Source organism: Atta cephalotes (genome assembly GCF_000143395.1).
Source record: "Atta cephalotes unplaced genomic scaffold scaffold00009, whole genome shotgun sequence".
Lineage (NCBI taxonomy): Eukaryota > Metazoa > Arthropoda > Insecta > Hymenoptera > Formicidae > Atta > Atta cephalotes.
Genome location: NW_012130073.1, coordinates 3,113,187 through 3,125,736, shown reverse-complemented (window position 1 = coordinate 3,125,736; position 12,550 = coordinate 3,113,187). Strand labels below are relative to the sequence as shown.

Genomic DNA, 12,550 nt, shown 5'->3' with positions numbered 1-12,550 from the left:
CTTACTAGAGACTACACTATATATAATATATATATATATATATATATATATATGTGTGTGTGTGTGTGTGTATGTATATATACACATATATAAGGTTTTTAGATTTTAATTTACTTAACAAGTAACAGGAAAATATTCATTAAAGCGATCTTTTAAGTTGCGTTATATTACCGCCAAGGAAAATATCAAACTTTCAGCGAAAAGATTAAATTTATTAAAGTTATAATTTTGAATTTTGTACATTACATGTGACAAGCTTAAATCTATTTAGAAAAAGAGTGTGATTGTGTACTTCGATGTAACCAAGTCTCAGGAAGATAATTGTCTCCAAGAGTCTGCAGATTTTGTGTTGAAAATACAAAAGATAGGCATATTCTTTGTTGCTGATTACTCATCCTTAGGTCTCGATCACATCGATTTGTGCGGTGTGCTTGCGTCTATTACGCATACAAACAAGGCTAAATTTCATGAATTATCAACTAGACTTGGCAACAGTAATAAACTAAGAGTACTTACGATATACATGATATAGTCGCACGATTCGACTTCGATGATCGCGAATAAATCAAGTAGAGTATTATCCGAAATAAATATAGCGATTTATCTCTTATAACGTCTATATATATATATATACAGCAAAGTTTACGAAAAAATTATACCGTAAAAAACTAGATATTATTTAACTTTGGAAGAAATTCTTACGAAGATATTTTTATATATCTATTTTTTCTTTTTCCTCCGTTCAATTGTCATGCTATACAAGTTATTATAAGAAAACAAAAGCTGTAGCAACATCAATTTGGAGAAACGTTGCAAGCAGCCATGCTTTTTTTTATTCAATAGTCAATAAATAAAAATAAATAAAAAAATCTATTCTTAAAAATATATATGACTTAGTTTAATTAAAAATTATTTTGATTCAATAAAATAGATTATACTAATAGCGGGCAGTGTTCCGAGACATTGCGCGCAAGTGGCAAGAAAATTGAAGACGGAAAGACATCGGAAAAGTTTGTAATTCAATCATACGTTCGTTCGTTATTATAGATATTAATGGTAATGTTACGCAGTAGCGTTTTTCTCTTTGGCAGTGATCCGAGCCTACCAAATCTTTTACGAATTCTGTACTGATGGACGACTTCGTAGAAAGAACGGTATCACGGACGCAAGAAAGAAGATTGTAATTCTCATCAGTTGTGGAAGAATCGATAGGAGTATCGACTAAATGTTTTGGCTGAGTGTCACAAACGAACGCGTTTATGTACCTATGTTTTGATACCTAAAGTATTTAATGCCTCTTTCGAATTATTTAAGCTATCGCGAATCTTAGTCTTGTAAAAATTATCACAATATTCGATGATAAATCGATAACCATCAAATGCGTTGTGTGATTATTTAGAGATGATTTCTCTATTCAGTAAGATCAATGGACGTTAGTGATCTCTTGTAGCATTCCTAAGATATGATCGAGCTCCTGCCGAAAGAAGCAAAGCTGTCGATTTTTACCCTTCTCGTTTTTACAATCTTTGCACTGCGTTCGATTCCTCAATAAATTACGAATTAACGTTTGCAAAGTCATCTCTCTGCTTTCATGCCGTTGCTGGAGGATTGTAATCTTGTCCTGCAATAATTGCAACTGTTCTGTTCCCTGAAACAGAAATATCATCAGTGGCTACCTTAAAGAAATGCCTTAAAATTTCCTTAATCGATTGTTTTTCACATACCGGCGTTGATAAGTATTTGACTTTCTCGGTCAGCGTCTTCACTTTATTCTCCAAATGTTCTCTTTCAGCTTTCAACATAACCACCTGCTCCTTGTAGTCTCTGAACTTTTCGACCTGATCTTTTAAGTTCGATATAATTGCTCCCTGAGTATTAATCTGACTCTATTAATAATAAAAGTTATATAATAGTAAAAATTCCTAGCCATGATAGATATATGTTGAGACATAAGCGAAGCAGAGGCTTGTTCTACTCAAATAAGCGAAGTAGAGATATATTTTTAAAAACTACTAGGTTTCTTGGTGCAATAAATAAGGAACAGGCCAAGTGCTCGCCAAGCGTTACAAACCTGCAACTTTACCGCTTTAGAATCACCGATCTTAACGCTGTACTCTTTCACAAGAGTGGCCATCTCTCGCTCATGTTCTTCCTGCAAGAGATTCAAATCATGCAGTCTCTTGCTCTTCAGCGCCATAAAGTCCTTGTTCATTTTACTCAGTTCCTCCTTCAAAATATCGTTTTCGTTTGTCAATTTCTTGATAACCCCGTTTTTGCCGTTCTCCGTGTACTGCATTGGATCGTATAACTTTGGCGTCGACGATGACAACCTCTCAGAAACGTGCCCATTCTGATAAACATTCGAATTCTGATCATTTCCTTCGCTGTTCTTCATTCCTCGGAACGCTTTATCGAAATCCATACTCCTGAAACTCCTGCGATCGTTCAGCAATTTCTCCCGCTCCTTCTGCAATCGCCGATTCGTCTTCTGAAGCTCCTGATATTCCTTGGTTATCTTCGAGACCGTTTTGTCTTTGTTCGCAATCTCCAATTTCAGGCCTCTTATAGTGGCAATGAGATGCGTGTCTTCCTTAGGATTTTGAGATTTCGGTCCAACCTTTATTGTTTTCTGATCCTTCTTATCTTCCACGGTGGAAACTTTGTCGTCTTTCTTGTTATTTTCTATGCTCTTGCTCTCGACGTATTTCACCGTCGTTTGCGTGAACATGTCATTATATAACTTGTGTTCTTTCACGGTTGCTTCCAACAGTTTCGCCTCTAACTCCATTACCTGTATTGCATATTTCTCTTTCATATCGGAAAACTTTTTCTGCAAGTCGACCAGATTTTGCTGCGCGATATCCTCTTTGTTTTTAATCTCGTTCTCGAGACTTATTATTCTCTCTTCCAGAAGTTTTACCTTCTCGAAACCGATCTTCTCCTGTTCCGAGTTGGCGGTCAATATGAGAGCCGAAACCGAGTCAGGATTCTTCCTCTTGAGTATACGCTCCAATTCACGTACTTGTCTGTTCAGGTCCATGACTTTCTTGTTGTCCAGAATAACCTGATCTTTGAGTCTCTGAGTCAGCTGTTTCTCACGCTCGACATGACTTTTGCTTATCCGTAATTTCTCTTGGATATTCTCTTCTCTAACTCTGAGCTCCAACAGTTCCTTCTCCAAGGGCAGTACGTCCTGTTGAAACTTCTCTAGCTCCTGTTTAGTCACACGCAACTGCTCCGACTTAGAACTCAATTTGATAGTTAGATCCTCTATTTGTTTTTTAAGTTCTAACTCTGTGGTAGTCATTACTTGCAATCGATCCGTAATAAAGTTATTTTTCGCTTTCAGCTGCTCCTTAAACATATCCAATTCGTCCGTGAGCAAACTGTTCTGTTGAATTAAATCGTCATTCTTTAGCAAGAAATCGGTATTCTTTTCCTTCAGCTCGGATACCTCGAGGTTCAACTTCAACGTCTCTTCCTGGAGATCCTTCACCCGATCAACAAGCTGTTGCGTATCGTTTATTTTCGATACCGTGCTCTTCTGTTTAGACTGCAAATTTTTCAATTCCTCTTGCATACGTTTTGTATCTTGCATCAGTTTCTTGTTCTCGGTTTCATAAGCGCGGATCAGACTTTCCTGCTTTTCCAGTTCCTGTTCTAAAAGAGTAATCTTCGTGTTATTCTTGACAGGAATTTCTGCGCGCCTTTCGCTCAGAGATAGCTCGTCAACTCTTGCTTTCAAAATTATATTCTGTTTCTTTAAAGCAAACAATTCTCCCTCGAAAGACATACGCATGTCCTCAATTTGATTCTTGTACAGCTTTGCCTCGGTCTCCAATTGTTGTTTCAACAGTGCGTTCTTGTGTCTCTCCTCGCGACACAACATCTCCCAATCACGTTTTATTGGAATCTGTTTTGAATCACCGGCGGCCATAAAATTTTTTCTGTAACTATCGGGCGATTTCATTTGGGATCCTTTGCACGCAGTTGGTAAACTGGATGTGGATCCAACTTTAACAGAATCCAGTTTTGATTTTGAAGATGAATTAGATCTCGACGCGACTTTGGAAATTGATCGAGATTGCACTTTCGGTTTTGCCGATGATTTTTTAGAAACAATGTTTACAGGTTTCTTAGACACATCCAATGCTTTGTTAACCCTGATATTTTCGAGGGAGGATTTTAAAGGAGGCTGGCATAAGAGATCGTAGCTTTTAGATTTGCAAAATCTTATCTCTTTTTTCGATTGCTTATTGCTTGGTGCACTAACAACGCGATCGGTTTTAAGTACATCTATTGCTTTACTCGAAACGCCATGATCAGGTACTTCTTGATGATGCATCTTGGAAGTCTTCGATACGTTGACGGCTAAATCTTCTATTTTTGTATCAACCTTCGTTTCTGAACAAACAGATTCTTTGTTCGCCAAATCTGCTTTCTCTGTGTTCTCTTTCACGATACTTTCACTCATCTTTTCAGCCATAAGTTTGGGTATTGCATCCGCAAATAATTCCAATCTCGGCGTCAATCCTACTGTAAATAACTCATTTTCAGAATTAATTGTCTTTTTAATGATTTCTGTCGCATTTTTATTGCTTTCTTTCTCTATAACTTTCGATGCAGTCTTCTTAGATTCATTGTTAGACTGCTTTAAGAATATTTTCTCACTTGACAAAGAATTCCCTTTATGCCGTTCTTCGCTCGCGCTAGAATCACTCTCATTAATTTCATGATCCATGTTTGCACCGTTAATAGCCGGTAATTCCTTTTCTAATATTTCGGAAAATTCTTTTTCTGGGAATTCTGGAGTCTTGCCATTAATTAATTGATTTTCCTTAGTCGATACTACTTCGCCATTAGTAGATTTTAAAAAGAGATCGTACATTGTATTAGGCTCTTTTGATTCCAGCTCTTTGTCTGTATTTTGTCCTTGAAGCAGCTTCAAGAAATGCGAGAAATCTTCCTGTCCGAAACTGGAACTGGCCGACATTCCGCCCTCCGCCTTCTCCTTTGATCTTCTCAACAAATCCTCGAAAAAGTCCTTGTCCACGTCCGTGATCTCTTTCTGCAGATTCTCCTTCTCCATTTCAATTTTCTTCGCGCTCTTCAGTTCCTCGGATTTGGAATGCCTCTCAATCGGATCGTCCAAATCGGAACTGCTTGATATTTCGACTTTCTGTTCCTCGAACTTTTTTCTTTGAAATTCCAACGTTTTCGGTGGCTTCAAATTATTCAGACTTTCATAAACAATCTCGAATCCGGGACTGTTCTCCCGTTTTCTCTCGTTTTTTGGACTCCTTTTTATTTTTTCTGATTCTTTATGCACTTCTTCCTCTATTAATTGAAAAATGTCAGCTTCTAATTGTCTCACTCTGCTTAAACTTTCGTCTTGATTTTCTGGCACTAGAGTATCAGATTTCGATATACTTTTCGACAGAGTGTTACAATTTTTTCTGACTAGTTCCTCAGCTTCTTCTAATAATTCTTCCACAGACTTTTCTTCCGTGGGATTCTTATTAGAACCGCCAGACTTTGTACGTTCAGGACACGAATTCGGACTTAATGTCCCTGCAATTTTGCTCATTTCTTCCAGTAAACTACCAATATCTTCGTCAGTGGCATCTGTATGAAACAAAACAAATTAATCAAATACAAAATTAATTTAGAAAAATGGTTCTGGCTTTACAGAAAAACTTACTTTCAAAATCTGATGGATATTTATCAAAAGCCGCAGATGCAAGTATATCGCATAATGTGTCATCCTTGTCTTTCGCTTCTCCTTCGCTTTTGGATGTTGTCTAAAAAATTAAATAAAATTAACAAAAATTATTTGAACCAACACACAATGATAGAGAACAAACATAATTAAAAGATCGCTCTTAAAGAAAATGTTTTGTTGTGACAATCAATATTACTTGTTTTAAACAATTACCTTACACATCCTCTCTTTCTCGAGAAATTCTTTCAAAGAGGAACTGACATCCGACAAAGGAGTAGGAGACTGCTTTGACTTTGCATCTGCATTCTTAGCACTTAGAACATCTAAACGTGTCTCAGGTCTCTTCAACCACCACTTATCCGACGCGTCTTTTTTATCAGCCGACAATTGTTCGGCTTCCTTAGTAGTTTTAGATTTCTCTTTAATGCGAACTGAGTTTTCTCCGACGCTTAGACTTATAGAGGATCCCAAAGTGTCATCCTCCGTGGAAATTAACTAAAAGAAGCAGATTCGATACACAAAACTCTCATTTGTTTCATTTAGCGACAGGATAAGTTATACGTTTGAAAATCTCGTAGAACGGTCAACAATTCAGAGACAAGTTTAGGTTAAGCGCACGAATGGCGGGTGAATAACAACGCGCGAAACTCACGTCTTCGATTCGCGGCGATTTCCTAGCATCTGAAGACATCTCGCCTTCCCTTGGCCGTAATTATATTAAGTTAATCCGTTGTGTAAAACCGGTCATTCTTCACGAACTTGACACCTGCCATACTTTTTGTTTGTTTGTTACCTGTAATTCGTTCGGTTGCCACAACGCTGCGGTCGCACAACGACAGACACAATGAAGGGATGGAAGGAGAGGGAAATTCTCTTTTATTAGATGTAATAAAAAGAAATCCATTATTTTTGCATGAAATTGAATGGAAAAATAATTTCTTTTTACTATACCTAATACATATCTACTTTAAAAAAAGGATTATATATTATGTTATATTATAAAATATTTTATTTCTTTAGAGAGTTAAAATTATAAAGTCACGATAAATTATAAAGTTGCGAGACGTAATTAGAAAATTAGAAATTAGAGTTTTTTTAAACATTTTATTACTGTTTAATTTGCCGAGTCCAATTTTATATAACACTGTTTCTATTATTTAATATTGTGTATTACATGTAAAGTTTTAAGAAGAGAAATACGGGAACAGGATGGTGATCTCGTAATTTACATGTATATACATATATATATATATATATATATATATATAATTATATATAACATTTATTAATCTGTTAAATGATATGAGAAAGATGTATCTACCCATTAACAATAACTATTTCTTTATTTGTGTGTATCGACGGATAGATAATTTAGAGAAACTTTGCAACAATAAAGAACTGCATAAACTTAATATCATGATGAATAAGATTTAATATAACATATTATTCAATTTAATTGTCAATGATGATAGTGATAACAACGCTAGAAAAATAGAGTTGTAATTAATTATTTAATAAATCTGTTATGTTCACTGCGTATGTCCAATATAGATTAATATACAAATCGGATACAAATTATTTGAATGTGTATCACCAGTATAGTAAACATATATGTCTATAAGTCTTTTTTTACGCAGCGTAATGTAATTTGGAACTATCGTCAAAACATGTAGATAAGTAGGAGATTGTAAATATTAATATATAAAATTCCGATGTAACGGTAGAAAGATGAATTTTCGATTATTACATCCGTTGACTTACATAATATGGAGTTCTCCAAAAGATCGGTCATTATTTTCATACATATATCACATAGATTCATTAAGAATATCGACATATAGCTAGTATATATATCTCTTGTCTCTCATAAAATATATCTCTACTCTATCTCTATATTCGTACAATTGTTTCTTTGAAGGCGACTTGTGAATTTCTACTTAAAGTCTTAAGCGTAACAATTGTTGTATAATTACTTAATATAACTTAAGTCAATAAAGATCTAAGTATTTATATATAGATATATATATATATAATAATATATATAATGTATGTGTGTGTGTGTGTGTGTGTGTGTGTGTGTGTGTGTGTGTGTGTATATAATACATAATATATAATACACACTATATATCCATATCACTTACGCAATAAATGATACAGTAAAGATACAATGTGTAAATTAAATTTAAATAAAGTACATTATGTACATACAGAATTTACTCTTGCACTTAATTTTAACAGAATAATTTATCCCATCAAGAAAAAGAAAGAGAGTCAATAATCAGATAACTAGTGTCAATATTGCAAAAAACTTGGTCAAATTTTTAGGGATAGGCACATTTTATAAATTATCAATTCGTTATTTTTATAAGATTTAAAATTTAGAACAGCCTTTTCCATTGTATGAGAGAAATATGTAAAAGAAAAAAATTAGAAGCAAATTGAAATATACGCACATGTATATACATACATTATCATACAATCGTGAAGATTTCTTCTAATCATTTATGCATCTTTTACACTTCATCGCGAAGTGTTCTAATCTTTTTTAAATATTAGCAGAGATATCTAGAAGGCATCTTAATCCTTCGAACGATTCTCAGACAGCTCGTTGATTTCGTGTTTGTCGCGAAAGATCAATCGTAGTAACACGCATGCAGTCTGAATAATTCTTTGTTTATAAATTTGACGTTGCACGACTCGCAATAATGCTTGATATTTTCGGATAACTTCAACATCGGTGATTTTTTCTTGTTGATCGTGTTTATCAACTTTCTCGTCTGCAGTTTTTTCATTGACCACTCCGTGTTATTCCTTGATTTACCATTCCTCAGATAAACATCCTGACTTCTCAGATACTTTGGCGAATAGTTTGCCTTGGGAAACTGATACGTCTTCTTTGTCTTCGCTAGCTTATTCCTCATGATGTTGGAAAGTGAATTTCGTTCGGCTAACTGAAGCTGACCCCGAAATCGCGACTTGAGATAATCATCTCGCAGACTACCATTGTCACTCGTCATTGCTTGAATCTTCGTGGGTAAAGTGACAAACTTGCTCGATAATGGTGTTGCATTGGTTATTTCACTGACCATCGTATTCTCTAAATCTTCTTGAACCTCTTGCTTTATCTTGAAATCCAGAATGTTCGATGTTCTGCCGTTTTTTGAGCTTTTCTCGTTCAATTTGCGCTTCTTCGTGCGAGACTCCGAAACCTTCTTCATCTTTGGCTCCTGATAATCCACAACATTCCTTCTCGGCCTTAAGTTGCGTCCTTCGAATTCGTCTATTAACTCAACCTTGATCTGCTGCATTAGCTCAAAGTTCGGAGAGGATGTCGCCTCAGAAACATTTGACTTGATCAATGTAGATGGTCTCGGATTAACACTCAATATTTTATCTTTATCCTGTGCATAATTCAGATTCTTCCTGGGTCTCAGGTTCCGCACTATTGTACTCCTGGCTACCGCTTGATTCTTAGGAAGCGTTCTGAGACCGCTGTGACAATGGTTCCGCGTTTCCGGAATGGCTACGTCATCTTTGGTACTCGTGTTTGTAACCAGACGATCTCGTACAGTTTCGACAGTGTTCTCGACATGCTGCAGACGATTTTGCGGGCAATCTGGGAACATTGACTGCGTAAAGAGATTTCGCTTAATCGATTTTAATCGCGTAGTGTCCTCGAAAGTCCTCTTCTGCGAGATTTTCTTCGCGATTTTGCCGCATCTATTCATTTGTCCTTGATAATTCTGACAGAGTTCCGCTGTTGTTCTTCTCGATCTGCTCTGATCCTTCTTATCACAGCAACATCGAGAGAACGTCGTATACGTCAATCCGTTGTGAATACTGCTGGCCGGGAACGTCACCGAGTTCATCGAATTAATGTAGTCAATGTTCTCCACCAACGGCTCCAGCTCGTACACGTCATAATCGAGCGGCTCCGCTTTAATCTTCATGTTCTCGATATGCACCATTGGTACGCCAACTTTCTCTCTACTAACGCCACCCTTTCGCATCCACGACAGTTGACTTTTGAGCGCAGCATCCGTCTTCAGGCAGTCCACGTAGAACTTATGAAATTCCTCCAACTTGTAGCTGCACCGGTGGCACATCTGCTTCGGCAGTAAATCCATCTCGTGCACCTGAGAAATGCATAGCAAAACACGGAATCAAAAGGACCTGCGAGCTGTAAGGATTCTCGGAGGATCAACAGCCTAATTAAGTTGTTCGATTCTTATAATAAGTATACAATATTCCTAGAACGTTATATGAATATCATTCATCCTTTTTAATATTCATTCTAGGAATATTGCACCTTCAATCTTTTGCACCTCGATCTTTTACGATCTTTTATGAAGAAATTAGTCGGAGAACTTTAATCTAAATTCAAGTCGAACGTAAAATTTTTCAAGACTTATGCGTTTCGAAATTCTTGAAAAGTAAAGAAATGAAAAAAAATCATCGAAGGAGTAGCCACTAGCTGAAATATTCCCACGAATTATATGATTTTATTTGATTTCATATAGTTTCATTTGATTATAAATAATTTTGTTCACGTATATGGTATATTATTTGGTAAAATAAATGATTTTATTTAATATTATATTATACAATGATTTCTGATGATTATATATATAAAATTATCAGATTGTACATAGGGATTTCATATGAATTTTATATTGATTTTGGGAACTCTGTCCCATGATTACATTAAATTGATTAAGTGATTAATATCTTGAAAATCATGTATATTGTTGTTACACCGAACGCCTCGATTGTTACGCAATTATTGATAGGAGGAAAAATAGTAGCCGCAACATTGAATTGTGTATGGAGAAAGAGAAATAAACGAGTGTGCGTCATTGCTCGATGCAGATGTGAGTATGACGAGTGACATGTCACACAAGAAAACTTCCGTTCATTAACATTATCGCAACCACCGGTTACCCTTGTTAATTACTTCAGAATAGTTTCGTATAACTAAGAACAAGTCACAAATTTAATTAGAAGAGTTGTAATTTATGATTAATAGGAGAATAGATTTCTAAAATCTATCCTGCTTTTCAATTTACAACATCTTAAATATTAAAAAATATAACAATATACTATAAATATAAAGCACAAGCTGCGGCGGATTTCAGCGAAATGACAATATTAAAATGCATTTTCCGATCGAGATTTCGAATTTTTCCCTTTTTATCATATACGTATATAATAACATCATTTACATTAATAAACTGATTGTTAGAAAATATCATATCTCATATAAGATCGTCCTTCGATTAATATAGAAAATAATATTATCTAAATTTTTTTTTAATGTTATTTAAACTGAAAATAAAGTAAATTAATTTACTGATTCTGAGTTTAAATAAAGACGAATCTTAAAAGTGATATACTAATAATTTGTCAGGTTGTAAAAACTGTTATTTCTTATGATTTTATCCATGAGACAAATATTCTTTTTATATACATCTTCATATTTATGATATTACTACAGACTATTATCAATTATTACTATTCTTATTACTTTCACATTTATTACAATTAATATAAGATTTACTTCTTACAAAATTATTAAGTCATTTAACAATTCCCAGAAAAAAAATTTTCTTGGATTGATTTTAAAAAATGTTAAAATGATTTAAACATATATTCTATTGAATATATTTGTGGTGTTGACAATATATATTCATTTATATTTATACATATATATTTCTTACAGACATCCGATTTAATACTAAAAAGTAGCGATTAATTACTTATTTTGAGCATTAAAACTTTATTGAGTATTTAAAACATTATTCAACAATGTTTAAGTAATTACAATCACCTTCCAGAATTAATTTTCTACAAAAGATTAATATGAATGAATATAAATGCATTAATTATGCTTATTTCAAATATTCTATAATTTTCGCAAGATGTTTATATTTTTCACTTCTATCGCATCAAAAGAAGAGAAAAAAAACTGAATCCACGTTAAAAAATAGAAAAATAGAAGAGTGCTATAAAAATAAGAAATTTCAAAATGCAGCTAAACATAAATAATCCAAAAGATTATTAATGCGAAAATCTGCGCCAAAAAATCACCGCGATGAATATCGCAAGAAACTTATGAAATCCATTTCAAGCCTCTCCTTCTCTCGCGCTTTGCAATGTAATCCGCGCTCTCGACATTTTGGAGTACATTCATTTCGCGCGCAAAAACGGCGATAACCTCACTTTTTGCAAATAGATGATTTTGCAAAAAAAAAAAGAAAGAAGAGATTCGTCCTCGTGGCGAAGCCTGCTGACCACGATGTTTTTCGCACGTGGTCGATGACGTATGCTCCGCCCGCACAAAGAATATCCCCGTCCGACTCTTCTCTCCCCTCCACGAAAATAGCGGTATTCTATTCTCCTTTGCCAACACGACATGCAAATGAGGAAGTTCTTTTCTTTTCGTTATAGAAACAGGTGTTACAGACAAAAATTGGAGCGTCGAAAAGCGGAAAAGGTGAAGGGGAAGGATCGGAAAAAAGCGCGCGTAAAGTCACGTACAGCGCAGCTGATAAAGAGAATGGACCACGCGTTTCGTAACAAGGTGGCAAATAGAAGGGAGGGAGAAGGGTGCGTTTTACAAGGACGATGAGAGTGCATATAGGAGCAGAGCACGCGGGCGCGTACCCTCCGGATGGAGAGGGAAGTCGTAAAAGGGGATCAAGCGCTAGAGAAGGAAAAGGAGAAGGAGTGAGGGCGCGAAAGAAGGAGCAAATGTGTGTGTATGTGTGAGGCTCGCGCTTAAACGGGAAAGAGCACAAGGGAGAGAGGAAAAATGAGAGAGCTAGAGAA

The 12,550-nt window shown here is 35.2% G+C and overlaps 2 protein-coding genes across 2 annotated transcripts in view; both read right to left on the bottom strand.

Moving 5' to 3' along the window:
* Positions 1-1,423: 1,423 nt before the first annotated feature.
* On the bottom strand, positions 1,424-6,413 carry LOC105627505 (centrosomal protein of 162 kDa). Its single transcript, XM_012208785.1, has 6 exons — positions 6,375-6,413; positions 5,936-6,217; positions 5,702-5,801; positions 2,072-5,625; positions 1,725-1,886; positions 1,424-1,648 (listed from the first exon to the last, which is right to left on the bottom strand). Exons 1-6 carry the CDS (start codon positions 6,411-6,413, stop codon positions 1,424-1,426), a joined length of 4,362 nt encoding a protein of 1,453 aa, XP_012064175.1.
* A 1,942-nt stretch (positions 6,414-8,355) lies between these two features.
* Positions 8,356-12,550, bottom strand: part of LOC105627504 — a 4,384-nt gene continuing 189 nt past the window's right edge. Inside the window, exon 2 of the mRNA XM_012208784.1 lies at positions 8,356-9,858. Within this exon, the coding sequence (XP_012064174.1) occupies positions 8,356-9,858 (1,503 nt within the window). The remainder of the gene's footprint in view (positions 9,859-12,550) is intronic.